We start from the raw sequence: 18,601 nt of genomic DNA, 5'->3' as shown, positions 1-18,601 counted from the left end.
AATTTGAAACATTTAACAATTTTATTCATGGTTAGGTTATTAAGAGAATATATTCACTATTGGTTTATTTTACCAAATTTTTACCACTTTTTAAACTACAAGTTTTAAATTCATATACTGCTACTACTGGTGGCTCAGGATATGTTTATGCACTGTTGTAACTCATAAAACTCCAAAATTCACAGTAACAACAGCAGTAATTGGTATACATTATCTACTAGAACACATGTTTTATAGAATAAGAGCAAACAGTAATTTTTTTACTCGGGTTCAGTTAACAAATATAATTGTAAAAGGAAAGATTAAAATACACTCCTGCTTTTATATTACAATTTGTTTTTCTTTTTTTCTTGGCCCCCACCTAGAAAAGTACCTCCACAGATTTACCATAGGATATAAGTACCATCCTATTATACAAGGAAGGAAAGTAGACAACCTCTCATTCGTGCAGGACAAATAGCTATGCCAAAAGCACAAATTACATCTAATTACAGGGTATAACTCTGTCATCTTTCTTTTCATAATCTAGCCATTTACACACTTTGATTTTTGACTTCCATTGAGTTTATTAACATCAAAGCTTTGTCATCACTTATCTGTTTCTAGAGACATTTTTACCTGAGGCAATCAAGTATAAAAACATCTTTGTATTCTTGCTTTACTGCTGCAGGAAAGCTTTAGTCTTCATTGGGGTTACAGTGTTTCATGGTTATTAAACTTCTGTAGGTTGCTGTAAAGTTTATTGCCGTTGGCATAACAATTTTAAGTGTACTATCATTAAACTCAACGCACTGCACACAAATACACTCCAATTCAAGTACATTCCAATAAGTTCTAGTTTTACCGATTGCTAATGTCTTATTAATGTCTTTCCCACCCTTTCACAAAAATAATCACCACAAATACTACAAACAACTCGAAATAAAAGAAAGCAATGCCAATTTAATTTTATAAATTGTTTAGGGCTTTCATAGCAAATGAAAATATCACATTATTGGGATTTTAAAAATATTTAAAAATATTTAAAATATTAAAATATTTTAGGGCCGGCCCCGTGGCTTAGCGGTTAAGTGCGCACGCTCCGCTACTGGCGGCCTGGGCTCGGATCCCAGGCGCGCACTGACGCACCACTTCTCCGGCCATGCTGAGGCCGCGTCCCACATACAGCAGCTGGAAGGATGTGCAACTATGACATACAACTATCTACTGGGGCTTTGGGGGAAAAAAAAAAAGGGGAGGATTGGCATGGATGTTAGCTCAGGGCTGATCTTTCTCACAAAAAAAATAAAATATTTTAAAAATATCGATACACAATAGAAAAAGAGAGTCCTAAGTCTAATGCAACTTGCAAATTCACTTCCCAAGTTAATATATTTGTTAAACATGATCATCCACATTCCTTGCTTTTATTTATTTAAAATTTGTGATCATTTGTTTTAGTCAGGTTGTACTCACAAAATATAAAATGAGTTCAAGCGTGAATTTAAACAGTATCAAAGAAAATCTCTGATGTTCTCTTAGATTTCTAATAATTTTTAAATTTAATGCCATGATGCAATATATTACTCGTATTAAAAATCATAATACTGTTAAAAAAGAGACAATAGGACCTGTGCTATGACCCACACCACCAAACCAGGACTTAATACCTAACCTAACTGCAGTTTCAGCCTCTCCCAGGAGTGAAATTTTTTTCTTATTTTGTGAGGAAGATTAGCCCTGAGCTAACATTCGTTGCCAATCCTCCTCTTTTTGCTGAGGAAAATGGCCCTGGGCTAACATCCGTGCCCATCTTCCTCCACTTTATACGGGACACCACCACAGCATGGCTTGACAAGTGGTGCATTGGTATGCTACTGGGATCTGAACCCAAGAACCCTGGGCCGCCCAAGCAGAGCGTGTGCACTTAACTGCTATGCCAGTGGGCCAGCCCCCCAGAAGTGAAATTTTAAACCAATCAGTCTGGAATTTCCTGATCAACACAAGTGAAGTCATCTGCATGACAGACCCTCACTCTTCCCCAAAGAAAGGTGACCTTATCTGAAATCCTTTGTTTTCTTGTACCAACCTCTTCTGCCTATAAAAGCCCTCCATTTTGTACAGATCCTTGGAGCTCCTTCCTACTTGCTAGATGGGATGTTGCCTGATTCATGGATTGTTGAATAAAGTCAATTAGATCTTCAAATTTACTCATTTGAATTTTTTTTCTAAACAATACCAAGGTTACTTAAAAATAATTTGTCAGGGTGCTGGCCCAGTGGCATAGTGGTTAAGTTCAGTGCGCTCCACTTCAGCAGGCCGGGTCTGCAGGTTTGGATCCCGGGTGCGGACATACACCACTTGTTGGCCATGTTGCAGCAGTGACCCACATATGAAGTGGAGGAAGACTGGCACAGATGTTAGCTCAGGGTTCCTCTTCCTCAGCAAAAAAAATAAATAATAATTTGTTAGATAATACTTTTAGCAACATTGGAAAAACCCACCAAAAGAAAGTTATTGGAAGTTTGTCCCAATGGGTCCTATATTCATCATAAGCTCTCATTCTTCTTTTTTTTTTTTTTTAATTAATTAATTTATTTTTTTCCCCAAAGCCCCAGTAGATAGTTGTACATCATAGTTGCACATCCTTCTAGTTGCTGTATGTGGGACGCGGCCTCAGCATGGCAGGAGAAGAGGTGCGTCGGTGTGCGCCCGGGATCCGAACCCGGGCCGCCAGCAGCGGAGCGCGCGCACTTAACCGCTAAGCCACAGGGCTGGCCCATAAGCTCTCATTCTTCATGAACTCTGTTAAGTTAACCCCTCTGCCCCTAACTCTGGGTTTTTCTCTCTAGTAGCAGTCATTACAGATCCCTCTGACAGGGCCTATGTTTCTCTGATTTTACCTCCTAATTTTCCAGAGCAGTTTACAATCAGGTTCTTTTGGCTTTTTTTTTTTTTAATAGAAGGAAAGTATGGAATTAGGTCTATAGCCAGCTTCTAGAATTAACCATACCCTCTGCATTTACTCCTGTTACAATGAAAGAAGAATCTCTGTTACTATCAAAGACAGTGAATGGAATACGATGTTCTGCCATTTTTTCCTTGACAAAAGCCTCAAATCCAAATTCCAAGTGTAAGTGAGCATAAGTGAGGCCATTGTGTTACCCTAAATGGTCCCAGCCCCTCCTCTGTGTGACTACTCACTGCTCTGTACATACTCTAAAAAATTTACATGCTCTCCTGATTTATGGCCTCTGCTTACGTATGTACTTCCCAATAGCTTGATAAATTAAAACTTTGTTCTATGAGTTTCTCTCCAGGAACAGGCTTACCACAGATGGGAAACACACCTACATGGTATGCATCACAGCTGACAGAAGATTGGAACAACGTCATGCCTGGAGCCCATCATGCCTGGAGACCAACACCTCTGGACCCCCTCCTCAATGCCCATTTCCCCTATATAACTGCCTCAAGATTCTGTAATCCCTGAAGATGGTTTTTTGAGACATTAATCTGCTATCTTCCCGATTACGCTGGCTAACGGAAACAAAACTTCCTTTCTCGATCCCTAACTCGTGATTAATTGGCTCAGACTGCGGCAAGCAGAGTAAGCCTATTGCTGGGTAACACAGGTCAGTTATAAAAATAAGTAAAATATAAGAAGATTTAAGACTTATGAGTCAGTCTAGATACTTATTTAGAGAGACTTCTATTTATTAATCCTCAAACGATGTAGTTTATCTACCATGATTTGACCACAGTGACAGAACAGCATCTTTTCCTGACCACTCTTAGCCTGTTCTACCTTTCTTTCTCCTCCCCTGAGCACTGGGAAATCACTATCCGATCCAAGGGAAACCTTCTCCTTTCATGTTTCTTTGAAAGGCATTTCCATGCCCATGATTTCTCTTCTGAAGTCTAAGGTTTTGTCAAACAATATAAGTATCTCAATTTAAGTTACAAAAACGTAGCCAAATTCTCACATTCTGAGGCAATGACAACTAGGTCACGACTGCCACCTGGCCAAAAGGGATTAAGACACCACTGACTCTAAGATGTATCCTGATTTCAGATATGTTAAAATGTTTAAAAAAAAGTGTCCTAGAATGAATGAAATATAAGTACAGGAGTGCTGTGATACTCTATTTAATTAATTCCCTTTAATAAGAATTTTTAAAGTTATTTGATATTTTAACAAATTATATTTAAATATTTAGCAAAATCCTATGAATCAGAATATAAAAAATAGTTTCTGAGCTTAAAGGCTAATAATGGTGTTAAAGAGGCTATATATTAGATATGCTCATAAGAAAATGCAAATCCTAATGAATGGCACAAACCAAAATACTATGAAAAGTTAAAGAAAGGAGAATATTAAAGTAGGCTTCATGGAGATCATTTCCGTGGATATAATGAGGATGGTCAGAGGAGGAGATTCCTACTCATTAGCAGGAACTGATAAAGGAGAAACTGATAATTATCAGGGACGTCAAAATTTAAAATTAAAGGCATGAAAAATTAGTTCTGAGAAGAAAGCATCAGAAAGTTTGTAAGAGCTAATGCTGTTTGTTTTTTTTTTTTTTAATTTTTTTTGTGAGGAAGATCAGCCCCGAGCTAATATCCATGCCAATCCTCCTCTTTTTCTTGCTGAGGAAGACCAACTCTGAGCTAACATCTATTGCCAATCCTCCTCCTTTTTTTCCCCAAAGCCCCAGCAGATGGTTGTATGTCAGAGTTGCACATCCTTCTAGTTGCTGTATGTGGGACGCCACCTCAGCACGGCTGGAGAAGCAGTGCGTCAGTGTGTGCCTGGGATCCGAACCTGGGCCGCCAGTAGCGGAGCGTGCACACTTAACTGCTAAGCCACGGGGCCGGGCCCCAGAGCTAACGCTGTTTTGTAATCCAAGTTTCTAATAGATTAATATTGCTGCAGTCTGCCTTAAACCCTTAAAAAACACTCAATCATAATCTAAGATGGGTAGGATTAAAAGGCAAAATATCAGTTTAGAAATATGGATCAAGAAGGTCACTATATCGGATCTAAATACAAAATCACACCAACACAACATTATTTCTAAGATATGTTCGCATGTAAGGCATTTTATCATGCCTGCAAGATATTTACATGGATCCATCTTAAAAGTGTTTTTCCTCTAAGTTCTTTTTACTTAAATAAAAGCAAATTAAAACATCAAGAGACATGAAAAGATATTTATAAAATGTTAATAATGATCAGATGAGAAATCATTAAAATTAAACCTAATGACTAAATCATAATCACAATTACACAAGTAATTTTATTTACTCAGAAAATAATACATTACCTTAATTTACAAAATAACTTTCCTCTTAGAAGAGCAAGGTGATTCTCCCACACATCAAGCCACATTTTCATAAACCACAAAAGCATAAGTTTCATAAAGTATGGTTTTAAAATATGTGTTTTCTGAAGTGCAACAACCATTTCTGGTCACCACAAGAGCAGTTTTCAAATTGGTAATTTACTAAATTTTCTCACCGAAAATATAAGTTTTATTGGAAAATTCAAAGACATAATACCTAACGTGCGTTGAGCTCTAAGACAAAGACGACTAGTTTAAAACTCTAAGATTGTTTTCACATTTAATATCACAGTATTATTTTCTATATATAAAACAGATATAAAGAAGGATCTCTCAAAGGCTGCCCATTTGACTTTCTTCTGGATCTTGAGACGTCTCTCTGACAGAACACAGATAGAAACCACTGCTCTTAGACCCAATACCAACTACTGCCTCTATTAGTTTGCTTGGGCTGCTATAACAAGGTACACAAACTGAGTGGTTTAAACGACAGGAATTTATTGTCTCACAGTTCTCGAGTACAGAAGTCTGAGATGGAGGTGTCTGCAGGGCCATGCTCCCTCTGAAGGCACCAGGGAAGGATCTCTTCCAGGCCTGTCTCCTAGCTTCTGGTAGTTTCCTAGTTTGTGGCAGCATAATTTCAATCTTCACATGGTGCTCTCTCTGTGCAGGCATCTCTTTATCTAAATTTCTCCTTTTTATAAAGACACTAGTAATATTATATCAGGGGCCTAACCTATTCTAATATGATCTCATCTTAACTGTAACTAATTATACCTGGAACGACTCTGTTTCCAAATAAGGTTGCATTTTGAGATAATGGAGGCCAGGATTTCAACATGTATTTTTGGGGGACATAATTCAACTCATAATAGTTCACCCTCTGGCCTTCCAAAATTCACGTTCTTCTCCCGTGCAAAACGCATTCATCCCATCTCAACTTCCCCCAAAGTCTTAATCATTCCAGCATCAATTCTAAGTCCAAAATCTCATCTAAACACCTTCAACCAAGTCCGAAATCTCATCATGTAAATAATCTGAATCACTTATGGGTAAGACTCAGAGCATGATCTATCCTGGGGTGAAAAGTCTACTCCTTCTGTGAACCTGTGAAAACAGACAAGAAGTTATCTGTTTCCAAAATACAACTGTGGGACATGCACAGGATAGACATTCCCATTTCACAAGGGAGAAACTGGAAGTGAAAAAAGGGGTGACAGGTCCCAAGCAAGTATGAAACCTAGCAGGGCAAATTCCGTTAGATTTTAAGGCTTGAGAATAATCCTCTGTGGCTCGGTGCTCTGGGCCCCTGAAGATCATCCTTCCCTTCTCCTGAAAGATAGCCTGTTTGCAGCTACATAGCTCTATCAGTTAGTTTCTTGCCTGTAGAAGCCCAAAAATCCTTCCTTCATTTCATCCCTTCTCCAAGCCGTCAGCAGTTTTTGCTGAGATGGTTCACTGGATTCATGAGTCACATACCTCATCTCTTTAGCAAATGGTTGTCCAGCCACACCTTAGTGTTCTCTGCAGAGCATCTTTCTCATTTTTTTTTGCAATAAAGACAGGCCAATAATTTTCCAAATCTTCAAGTTCTGGTTCCTTTTTGTGTAACAATTCCTTCTTTAATTTCTCTCTCTCCTCTCACATCTTACTATGTGCAGCCAAGAGAAACCAGACCATGCCTTCAACACTTTGCTTAGAAGTCTCCTCGCTAAATAATCACAAGTTCTACTTTACACAAAACAGTAGAACACAGTTCAGCCAAGTACCCTGCCATGTTATAACAAGAACTGCCTTTCCTCCAGTTTCCACTAACATATTCCTCATTTCCATCTGAGACCTGACCAGAAGCAACTTGAACATTCATATTTCTAGCAACAGTCTCTTCAAGGAAGTCTAGACTTTTTCTATCATATGCCTCAAAACTCTTTCAGCCTCTACCCATCTACCAATTTCAAAGCTACTTCCACAGTTTTAGTTATTTGTTACAGCAGCATAATACTTCCCAGTACCAAAATCTGTTATTAGTTTGTTCTCCAAAGAAACAGAACCAAGAGGACATTCATATATTATCCTATATGTATAAAGAGAGAGGGAGGGAGGAAGAAATTTATTTTAAGGTATTGGCTCATGGGATTGTGGGGGACGGCAAACTGAAATCTGTGGGGCAAGCTGGCAGGCTGGAATTCGGATAAAATTGATAAGAGACTGGAAATTCAGGCAGGATTTCTATGTTGCAGTCTGGAGACCAAATTACTTCTTCCTATGGAAACCTCAGCTTTGCTCTTCCACTGACCGGATGAGGCTCATTCACATTATGGAGGACGACCTGCTTTACTCAAAGTCTACTGCCATGCGCAGCAGACGTTTCCCTCATGAGGTTTCGGTCGTAGTATAATGATGTTTTGGTGGACAGACTGTATAGTGTGGTGGTCCCATAAGATTAGTACCATATAGGCTAGGTGTGTAGTGGGCTTTACCAGCTAGGTTAAAGTATACTCTATGATGTTCGCACAACGACAAAATCGCCTAACAATGCATTTCTCAGAACGTATCCCCATCTTAAGCAATGTATGACTGTACTGATTTAAATGTTTATCACATCTAAAAACCTACCTTCACAGTAATATCTAGACTGATGTTTAACCAAACAACTAGCCAAGCTGACACATAAAATTAATGATTACACTGACTGCACTGATTTTCTTGCCATCATAAGCAATATGTCTCAATGATATGAAAATGACAATTTCAACAAAGTTTACAACCTTCTTCTTTCATCATTTTTTTTTTTCACCACAATAAAAATACCCCAAACCTCAAATACAGTACTAAATTATCAGGAATTCTATAAACAGCAATAATAAGAAATGCCATGAGAAATCTCTGGTGGGGAAGGGTGTATCTTTTGCAACCATGAAAATATCTATCCAACTCACATTTAATAAGCACCTGCTAAGTGCCAGGCTCTAAGTTCAGCACTAGAGAGACAATATGAAAGAAAAGCTCATTTTATTGAGTTCTTTTATTCTTTGGTAATAATTAATAACTGAAGAAATACAAAAGACAAGCTGGACTGTATCAAATGCCCACAAATCCTCAGCACCGCATATAATGCAACTATGAAATTTTTATCTGGTATCTTTTGTAATAAGTAGTCACCTGGGGGTTTCCCTGTTTCTCGAAACCTGGGTCAAACACTCTTGAACTCTGTACGAGTTATCGATTTATTGTCTCTCAGCTCCTCATCTACCCTTCTTTGCCCTGCTTTGTGATACTGGAACTGAACCTTATAAACTTTTTCTCCTTTGTCAGCTGGAACAATGTTAGCTTCTATCAATAGAGGGCACTGGAGTGACAATACAAGACAACAGGGGCAGGAAGGCACTTCTGCCTTTTTTTATTCTGCGCTGAAGCCCACAGCCCCTCACACACCATCCAGGGCCACTTCCAATCAACCCCAGTGGGCAGATACAGTAGCTCTGGCTGCACTCTCAGGACACACTCTTCCCACCCTGTGGGCAGCTTCCATGGCAGCTCCAGGGGGCCTTTAGGCCACACACAATCCACCAGGCCACCTATTATGAGCAGCTCCAGGGAGCCACGTCTGCAGTAGCTCTGGCCATGCCCACAGGCCACATTCTCCCACTCAGTGGGTTGATTCCATAGACCAGTTCCAGCCCACACACACCTTCCAGCAATGACAGGCTTCTTCTACAGACGAGCTCTGGTCTGTGCCATCTGGCCAGAGCCACTAATGGCAGGCTTTATATTTTTGTGGTAGCCTTGCCCTCTTCAAAGGGGCAGAATCTCAGCTTTGGGATTGTAGGGAAGATCTTTCTCAGTCCTTAGTTCCTTTACTGTCCACTCTGCCTTGGCCTAGAGGCAGCAGTTACTTTTTGGCACCTGCTACTTCTGGACCTCTTAAATTCCTCTTTGACTCCTTTAGTAGTCAATCATCTTTTACTAGATAATTCTTTATGTTAAATTTCCCTGTTCAAATTATTGGTTTAGTTTCTGTCTCCCAACTGGACCCTGACAGAGATAATCCCACCTTTAATTTCACAATCTGTGAATGTTCAAAATCCTTCCAGCAACTAATTGTTAAAATGTCCATACTACCCAAAGTGATTTACAAATTCGATGCAATCCCTATCAAAATCCCAATGGCATTCTTTACGGAAATAGAAAAAAAAATCCTAAAATTTATATGGAATCACAAAAGACCCTGAAAAGTCAAAGCAATCTTGAGCAAGAACAAACCTGGAGGCATTACATTCCTGATTTCAAAACCTATTATGAAGCTACAGTAATCAAAACAGTATGGTACTGGCATGAAAACAGATATATAGACCAATGGAACAGAATAACAGCCCAGAAATAAAACTCAAACATTTACAGTCAACTGATCTTCGATAAGGGTGCCAAGAACAAACAATGGAGAAAGGATAGTCTCTTCCACAAAAGGTGTTGGGAAAACTGGATATCCACAGGCAGAAGAATGAAATTGGACCCTTATCTCATACGATATACAAAAATTAACTCAAAATGGATTAAGGATTTAAATGTAAGAACTGACACAGTAAAACTATGATACAAAAACATAGGGGAAGAGCTTCTTGACATTGGGCCAGGCAATGATTTTTTGGATACGACACCAAAAGCACAGGCAACAAAAGCAAAAATTACCAAGTGGGACTGCATCAAACTAAAAAGCTACACAGCAAAGGAAACAATCAACAGAGGGAAAGGCAACCTATGGAAGAGGAGAAAATATGTGCAAACCTTCTGATATCTGATAAGGGGTTAATGTGCAAAATATATAAGGGACTCAAACAACTCAATGGCAAAACAAACACACACACACAAACCCATTAAAAAATGGGCAAAGGGGAGCCGGCCCCGTGGCTTAGCGGTTAAGTGCGCGCGCTCCGCTACTGGCTGCCCGGGTTGGGATCCCGGGCGTGCACTGACATACCGCTTGTCAGGCCATGCTGAGGCGGCGTCCCACGTACAGCAACTAGAAGGATGTGCAACTATGACATACAACTATCTACTGGGGCTTTGGGGGGAAAAAAAAAGGAGGAGGATTGGCAATAGATGTTAGCTCAGAGCCAGCCTTCCTCAGCAAAAAGAGGAGGATTAGCATGGATGTTAGCTCAGGGCTGATCTTCCTCAAAAGAACAATTAAAAAAAAAAAAAAATGGGCAAAGGACCTGAATAAACATTTTTGAAAAGAAGACATACAAAAGACCAACAGGTATATGAAACGGTGCTCAACATTACCAATCATCAGGGAAATGCAAATCAAAACCACAATGAGATATCACCTCACACCTGTTAGAATGGACTATCATCAAAAAGACAAGAGATAAGCGATGGTGAGAATGTGGAGAAAAGGGAACCCTTGTACACTGTTGGGAATGTAAATTGGTACAGCCACTATGGAAAACAGTATGAATGTTCCTCAAAAAATTAAAAGTAAAACTACCCTAAGACCCGGAATCCTACTTCTGGGTATATATCTAAAGGAAATGAAATCAGTATCTTGAAGAGTTTTACCATGTTCATTGCAGCATTATTCACAATAGCCAACATATGGAAACAACCTGTGTCTGTCAACGGATGAATGGATAAAAAAAAAGATGTGACAGACACACCCACATGATGGAACACTATTCAGCCTTGGAAAAGGAAATCTTGTCATTTGCAATAACATGGATGAACCTGGAAGACATTACGCTAAGTGAAATAAGCCAGATATAGAAAGACAAATACTACTTGATCTCACTTATGTGTGAAATTTAAAATAGTCAAACTCGGGGCCGGCTTGGTGGCGTAGCGGTTAAATTGGCGCATTCTGCTTTGGTGGTCTGGGGTTCACAATCCTGGGTGCAGACCTACTCACCGCTCATCAAGCCATGCTGAGGTGGCATCCCACACAGAGGAACTATAAGGACCTACAACTAGGATATACAATTATGTACTGGGGCTTTGGGCAGGAAAGAAAAAAAAAAAGAGGAAGATTGGCAACAGATGTTAGCTCAGGGCCAATCTTCCTCAAAACAAAAAAACAAAAAAACAAAAAAATCAAACTCATATAAGAACAGAGTAGAATGGTGGTTGCCAGCAGCTGGGGGAAATGGGGAAAATGTTGGTCAAAGGGCATAAAGTTTCAGTTACACAGGATGAATAAATCCTGCAGATCTAATGTAGAGCATGGTGACTATAATTAGTAATACTGCATGTATTGTATATTTGAAATGTGTTAAGAGGGTATATCTTAAGTGTCCACCACACACACACACAGACATATACATACACAAAGTGGTAACTATGTGAAGTGATGGATATGTTAATTAGCTTAATTATGGTGATCATTTCACAATGTATACATATAACAAAACATCAAGTTGTAAACTTTAAATATATACAAATTTATTTGTCAATTATACTTCAATAAAACTGAAGGATAAACAAAATAAACCCTTCCAGGAATGCTGCTAAAAATTTGGGAATGGGAGAAACTCACATTCTCCTTGCTTCCTCCCTTGGCATCACTTTCATCCAGTGCTACTTCTGCTTAAACCACAAGAAGCTTGTGTAACTCTGTCCAAGCATCTGTGAATATCCTAGACTTTACTAGACTGGGTAGTAGATGCGGAGATCAAAAGGTTATGGAGAATTCAGCCTTTCCAATCCTGTCGCTCCCTCTCCCTTCTGTTTCTATGCCCAGATTTCCCTATAGGGTCCAAATTCTTCTGCTTCTACTACGCAAAGCAGCCATCCCTCACTTCTGAAGCATGAGCCAGCTGCATTCAGGTTCTTAGCAGGCTTACTCTCTACCTGAAACACTTATCATGTAAAGCAAAACCATTCTCTCCCTAAGAGGAATTTTAGCCAGTTTTAAGATACAGATCTTGTTATATTTATATCTTCAGGCAGTGTAATCAATATTATACAAAGTGTGTATTATGCATTTAGTTACATTACCAAAATATAGTGTTTATTAATATAGTTGGTTTTTGCCATATATCAAGATCATTTTCCAAATTTAAAAATAATTGGCTTGAGGTTTACAAGTTGAAGCATCTCAGTAACTGGAATAAAAATGAAATTTATTTTATATAAATTCTAAAATTAATTTTGATATTTTAATGTGATAACTCAGGACAAAAGCTTCCTGTATAAAGACAAATATAAATGTTAATAATATGAACTAAAAATTAAATCTCATATACAGTAAAAGGTGAAACAGACTCATCCTTAAACTTTTGAGATAAAGGTATACCTATTATTTTACATTATAGATTTCATCAATTTACTCACCCATTCAATAAGAATTTACCACACCTACTACACACATGACTCTTTCCTAGGCCCTTGGGATATACCAGAAAAGAACAAGGCTTCTTATTTACTTATGTTTTCTACTAGGAATATGGCATGACTTGTCTCTATGACTCCAAGTGTGTAAATGAGTATATATAGGATATTTAGCAACTTAGCTAATTCTAAACATTTCTAGATATTGTTTGTCTATTATTTCTCTAAATGCCAAACCAATGTTAGACAAGGTCACTTTGTTTCGTACTGCAGTTCATTCACTCACTCTCTGGATACTGTGGGTGTTAAGAATTGGCCACCTCAAAATATGTCTCTTTACCCTGATTATTTTCTCTTAAAGAAACTTTGACACCCCCCCCCCCACCAACTGCCTAAAAGACTTTAACTCTGGCATGGATAGACTGGGAGGGTCCTTGCTAAGCCCATTCCAAGTAAAAGCTGAAGTTATCCTTTGTAAGAGATATTTAGATTTCTAAGGGAAATCTCCATTTGTAAAGGTATCTCCCTCTCTGTACCAGTAAGAAGGTGGGATGACCTTATCTCTAGAAACTCTTATCAGTGCAGAAGGCGAGGACTTAAATCTGCATACTCTTGTTTACTGTGCTTTCTGGTAATCTTCCATAGCTGACTCCGACCCCCACCAACATCCACCTCTGCCTCCCTGAATATGCTATTTAAGGTGAAAACCTCCACCATTTGTAGATACTCAGTTTCCCTGGGTCTCTCCCATGTATACATGTTATAAAGCTTTGTTTGATATGCTCTTGCTATTTGGTCTCATGTCAATTTAATTTGTAGCCCACCCAGAAAGGACCCAGAGTGGGTAGAAGACAGTCTTCCTCCCCTTCAATACTAAACATTTATTTTGTGGCTGTGATTGTTTTTAGGCACTAAGAATACAGAGATGAAAAAGACAAGAGGCCATTCTAGTAGGGGAAGACAAAAAAACCAAGTAGATAAAAATAATTTCAGAGAGTGATAAGTTCTACGAAAGAAAAGAAACAATGATTAAATGTTAACAGAGAAAAGAATTCCAAAGATTTATGAATACAAACATAAATAAACATATCAAAGTCAATCTAATACCTATGAATCTATATAATAAGGAATTTGGATTTATTTAGAATAAACATTTATACAGTATTATGGACTAGGTTATGCAAAATAATTTTACTTAAAAAATTTTTTTAAATGTAGTGGACAAATTTTTCATTAAAAAGCAAATCAAAAAAATCCTATTATGAAGTCAGGGAAACATACAGTATCCAATATCACATATAATTTGAAAATTAATATAAGGCCAAAAAACAGAAAAATTTAGAGAATTAAATATTCAAACAATTAACAAACAAATAAGAACAAAATAAAATATCAATTGTCAACTGTGAACTATACTGCATTTTACTTTGGCTTTATGTTTCTTTTTACTTTTTCCCCTTCCAGGTTTAGGTCTTATTACAATGATTTATAATACCAATGGTTCAGAAGAACTTTTATTTTTAGTTTGATCTTACATGCCGTTGAGGAGGTACTTAGGAATATGAAGATTTGTTTGTATTCATCAGTTTTGGTTTACTAATATATTATTTCTACCTTGTAATAACAAAATATAAGAACAGCTATAAAACTTATTATTGAAATTTCTGAAGAAAATAATTTTGCTTCGCAACTCTAAAACTCTCTTAGCTCCTAACTGCTTTCCCCACTGAAATAACTCTTTATATTTTTTAATATGTCAAGATTTATCAAGAATGCAGGTATCCTTTTAAAGCAGAATGAATTGAAATAATAGAGTAATTTTGTTTGTCTTCTCCTTTCTCTCATTTCCTATCTGATTTTGCTACACTTGACTCACATATAATATTGTAAACGGAGTAATACTTTTTTAAAATCTTAGAACAGTTTTCAAATATTCTTATGTGTTTCGGAAGAAGCAGTTTAATAAAAGTAACTGATATGCTGACATGCTCTAAAGCAAGTTCCCTAAGGAAGTCTGTAGGAGGCAATATTGTAGCCCAGTTGTAATCACTAAACAGTTTCTGAAACAATACAATTACATTTTACATAAGACTTCTGCAACTCAGACTCTTTGCAAATCTATCTTCTAAACGTCTTTCAGATTTATCCACTAATTTAGCCATCATCAACTCTCTCCTGAATATTGCAACAGCTCCCTTACTCCAGTTTTCAATTCATTCCCTTCACTAAAGTCTCAATTTCCAAAGGTCAAAGCCAAATTTGTGATACAGTCATATATGTAATTCTTTATGCATTAAGTAACGTGATACGGTGGCAGTTTAATAAAGACTCTAATTTCAAAGAAGTGATACTTTGAGACACCTACAACATCTGTAATATAATGGGAAAATATCTGAGATTTCTATTGATGATGAAGTCAGTTACTGTTAATGCTACTGTAGGGGCCAGCCCTGTGGCAGAGCAGTTAAGTGCGCGTGCTCCGCTTCGGTGGCCCATGCTTTGCAGGTTTGGATCCTGGGTGCACACCGACGCACCGCTTGTCAAGCCATGCTGTGGTGGCGTCCCATATAAAGTAGAGGAAGATGGGCAAGGATGTTAGCTGAGGGCCAATCTTCCTCAGCAAAAAGAGGAGGATTGGCAACGGATGTTAGCTCAGGGCTAATCTTCCTCACAAAAAAAGAAAAAAAAATACTACTGTAGCTTGTTGCCTACATTCATAATTGAAAAAAATGTTAAATTATAGGTCAATGAAAATAAAAATGTAATCTTTTTCTATCTAAGTTCACAGACACCCTGAATTCTATGTCTGGATTTTTTGGGGTCCGTGAGGGTTAAGAACCCCTACAATGGCTCCTTGCTGTCCTCAAGATAAAAATTTGTTATATGGCTTAAGGGGTGCTTCATGATCTCATTCCCTGCCACCACTCACCCCCGGTTTGAACCTCACCTTCTGCAACTCACATTCTACTGAGTCAAACTCTTACCTGCAGACCTCTGCAATGCTCTTCCCTTTGCCTGCAAAATTCTTCCCATTCCCTTTGCTCAGCAAACTCCCAATCATCTTACAGGTGTCAGTTTATATATCATTGCTTCAGGAAACCAAGATTGTGTTAGGTGCTCTTTCAGTGTGCTCCCATAGCACCTAGCACTTACTATCCTATCACAGCATTTACCACGCTGTATTAAAACTGCCCTCCCCCATTAAACTGTAAGCACTTGAACTGTGTGTGTCTCGGATGCCCACTTCTTGCATACTGCCTGGCACAGAGCAGGCACTTTGATAACTGTAGAAGGCAGAAGGGAAATTCCAATTTACTGGCGGTTTCATGACCTTGAATTTTACCCTTAATTCCCGATTGACCCTCACAAATGCAAGCTGTTGGTCACAATGGGAACCAGAAAAGTGCAGGGTTCAATTAATATAAATTAATTATTTTTACCAGAAAAATCACTTAGTGTGATGATTGAAAATGAAGGACATTATCACTATTATTACAAATCCATATCAGAAAGATTTTACCATCTTGCAATATTAAGTCAAATAACTATACTAATACATAAAATAAAATTGTATGAAGAGATAGTATGTATCTCAGTAATTCTCAACTACGCACACATGACTTCGTGGTGGTGGTGGTGGTGGAGGGATTAACACGCCCTCTCTTAGGGAAGTGTTATCAGAATCAATGAGGTGGAGGTAGGGTTTTCAAACTACGGGCCTCTCAATTCCTGCTGTATTCAGCCACTGCTGCTGAGAGGAATGTGTGGTCATCTTCAAGTCCACTGTAGTGGTAAAAGGATGAGAACCACTGTCTTAAATTGGTCCAACAGCAGATCAAGCAAATGCTGAGTCAACAGACCTTGCAAAAAAAATTAATAAAATAGTTTCTGTATTATTTTACCTAGGCTGAAAGTACCAAAGGTTGGGGGGAGGAGTGGGAGCTGGGGAGAATTCAAAATACTACACTGGTGTAAATTTTTTAGTGTCACATCAGGAGTTTAAACCACAAACAAACTAGAAGTGCGCCAGAAAAAAGCAATGAGACAGATGAACTGAAACCACAATCTACAAATTGCTGAGGGGGTAAAATTGAAGTCATGTTCTGGGGACAGGGAATGAACCACTTTGATTGGGAGGTGTTTCTGAGTAGTGATAGGTCAGAGTGTTACTACAGAGGGCTCTGAATGACCAAATTAAAAAACGTGGATTTTACTCTAGGCAGAATGAGGCACTCATGGTTTCTGAAGAAGGGTACATTATGTGGTTAAAGTGGTACTCTTGGGGAGATTAACCTAAGGGTCCTAAACATGAATTAAGGGGTTGAGAACAGAGGCAAAAAAACCAATGATGAATAGTAAATTTAATTGCTTGACACAACATTAACTAACAAAAATGCCATGAAATACTAAAGACAGATCCTTCCACTTGTGACCAGAAATGGTATGAGGATGGGGGAAGAGTTACTGCACGTATTACCTACGTAGCATCTTCATTTAATACAATGAAAAATATCATTTGTTAACACCTAATTTTAATTCACAAGGCCTGTTTTCCTCTCTTTTGTTGTATCTGATGGTTCCTTTAGTTTTTCATTAGAAAGGCATAATGTAAATCTAACAAACAAGAAAAGAATAAGATACTACTATTAATTTTCAAAAAAAATTCACACAAAAAACATTAAAATTAAAATGTCCATGAAATATTTTAAAAGTAGTACTCTTTTTCAAATTTTCAAATCTTTTATGTGACAATTTTCTATTGAACTAGGAAACTTGACCTTTACGTTGAACACACGGAGGTTTCAGAAGAAACATCTTTTGCTTAGTACTTGCAGTCCACTGAAGCATTAAGCTTTAGGATCATCTAATAACGTTCCTTACAGTTGATCACAAAATCCGGAAATTATCAGCCGGTTAATTTTATGGTTGACATTTTTATGATAAAAAAAAAATGTTATCTATTAGGACTTCACCATGCTATGTAAAAGCTATGTCCAGTGGAGTGACTGGACACACACTCCACGCAGACCTGAGAGCCTCCACTCACCAGGGAGGGCGGGAGGAGGGCCAGGGGTAGTGAGAAACGTGCACACTAGGAGCGCTGAACTCAGACACACCCACACTCATCACCCCGAAGTCTGCGTCGCCGGTTTTCCGTTCCGCAGGGTTCTCCCAGGAGAGGCTGCCTCTCCCGTCACTGGCCTCGAGTGTGCTCGCGGGCGTGGTAGGGGTTGAGGCGAGCAACGAGCACCTGTCGGGGGTCTTCAGCGCGGTGCCCTCACCCTGGCTCTGAAGGACCGCCGGCTCCCGACCCCTCCCCATACCGGGCGTCTGAGACTGGCTGGGGCTAGCGGAAAGGGCCCGGCCGGTACCTGGGCGAAGACGGTGAGGCTGCCCTCGGGCGCCGCGACATTCACTCGGCCGTGGTACCATGCCACTCCTGCTCCTGCCAGGGCCACGCCGGCCACTGCCGCCGCCACGGGACCGGGGCGCAAGGCCCGCCGGCCGGCAGCGACTCCGCGACGCAGTCTTGCGCCCCAGGCCGCCAGCCGAGCGCCCGTGGCCGCAACAGCCGCCATCTTTGCGGAAGCGCCCCATGGCAGCGCTGCGCTCCGCCGCGGCCCACGACCCGAGCGTTCCCGCGCGGCCGCGGGTCTCGCGAGACCCGGGCGGCCTTCGCCCCGCCTCCCAAACCTGCGTCTTGTGTCCGAATGGCTGGCGAAGCTCGGAGGGTGGGAGGGGATCTCGGTTCAGGGAACGCCTTCTACTGCAGGGTGAATGGGACAACTGCAAAAGGGTCCGAACACAACCCAGACACGCTCCCCAATCAAATACAAGATAGACCCCCTGTTGTGTAGGAAGGTTGCACCGTTTGCGTAAGGGCGGTGTGTCATCCAGAGGAAAGCACCAGCGGGTGAGCTAGGCAACTCTGGTAATAATTGTGGTAAATT

General features: G+C 39.4%; 1 protein-coding gene across 1 annotated transcript in view; it reads right to left on the bottom strand.

The window, feature by feature from the left end:
* Positions 1–18,248, bottom strand: part of MICU2 (mitochondrial calcium uptake 2) — a 139,260-nt gene extending 121,012 nt beyond the window's left edge. Inside the window, exon 1 of the mRNA XM_004435255.3 lies at positions 18,023–18,248. Within this exon, the coding sequence (XP_004435312.1) occupies positions 18,023–18,229 (207 nt within the window). The 5' untranslated portion in view covers positions 18,230–18,248. The remainder of the gene's footprint in view (positions 1–18,022) is intronic.
* Between the last annotated feature and the right edge of the window lie 353 nt (positions 18,249–18,601).

Source organism: Ceratotherium simum, chromosome 10 (assembly GCF_057802395.1).
Source record: "Ceratotherium simum simum isolate JZ-2026a chromosome 10, ASM5780239v1, whole genome shotgun sequence".
NCBI classification, from domain to species: domain Eukaryota; kingdom Metazoa; phylum Chordata; class Mammalia; order Perissodactyla; family Rhinocerotidae; genus Ceratotherium; species Ceratotherium simum.
The sequence above is the reverse complement of the archived record's forward strand: the minus strand, read 5'-3'. Positions and strand labels throughout refer to the sequence as shown.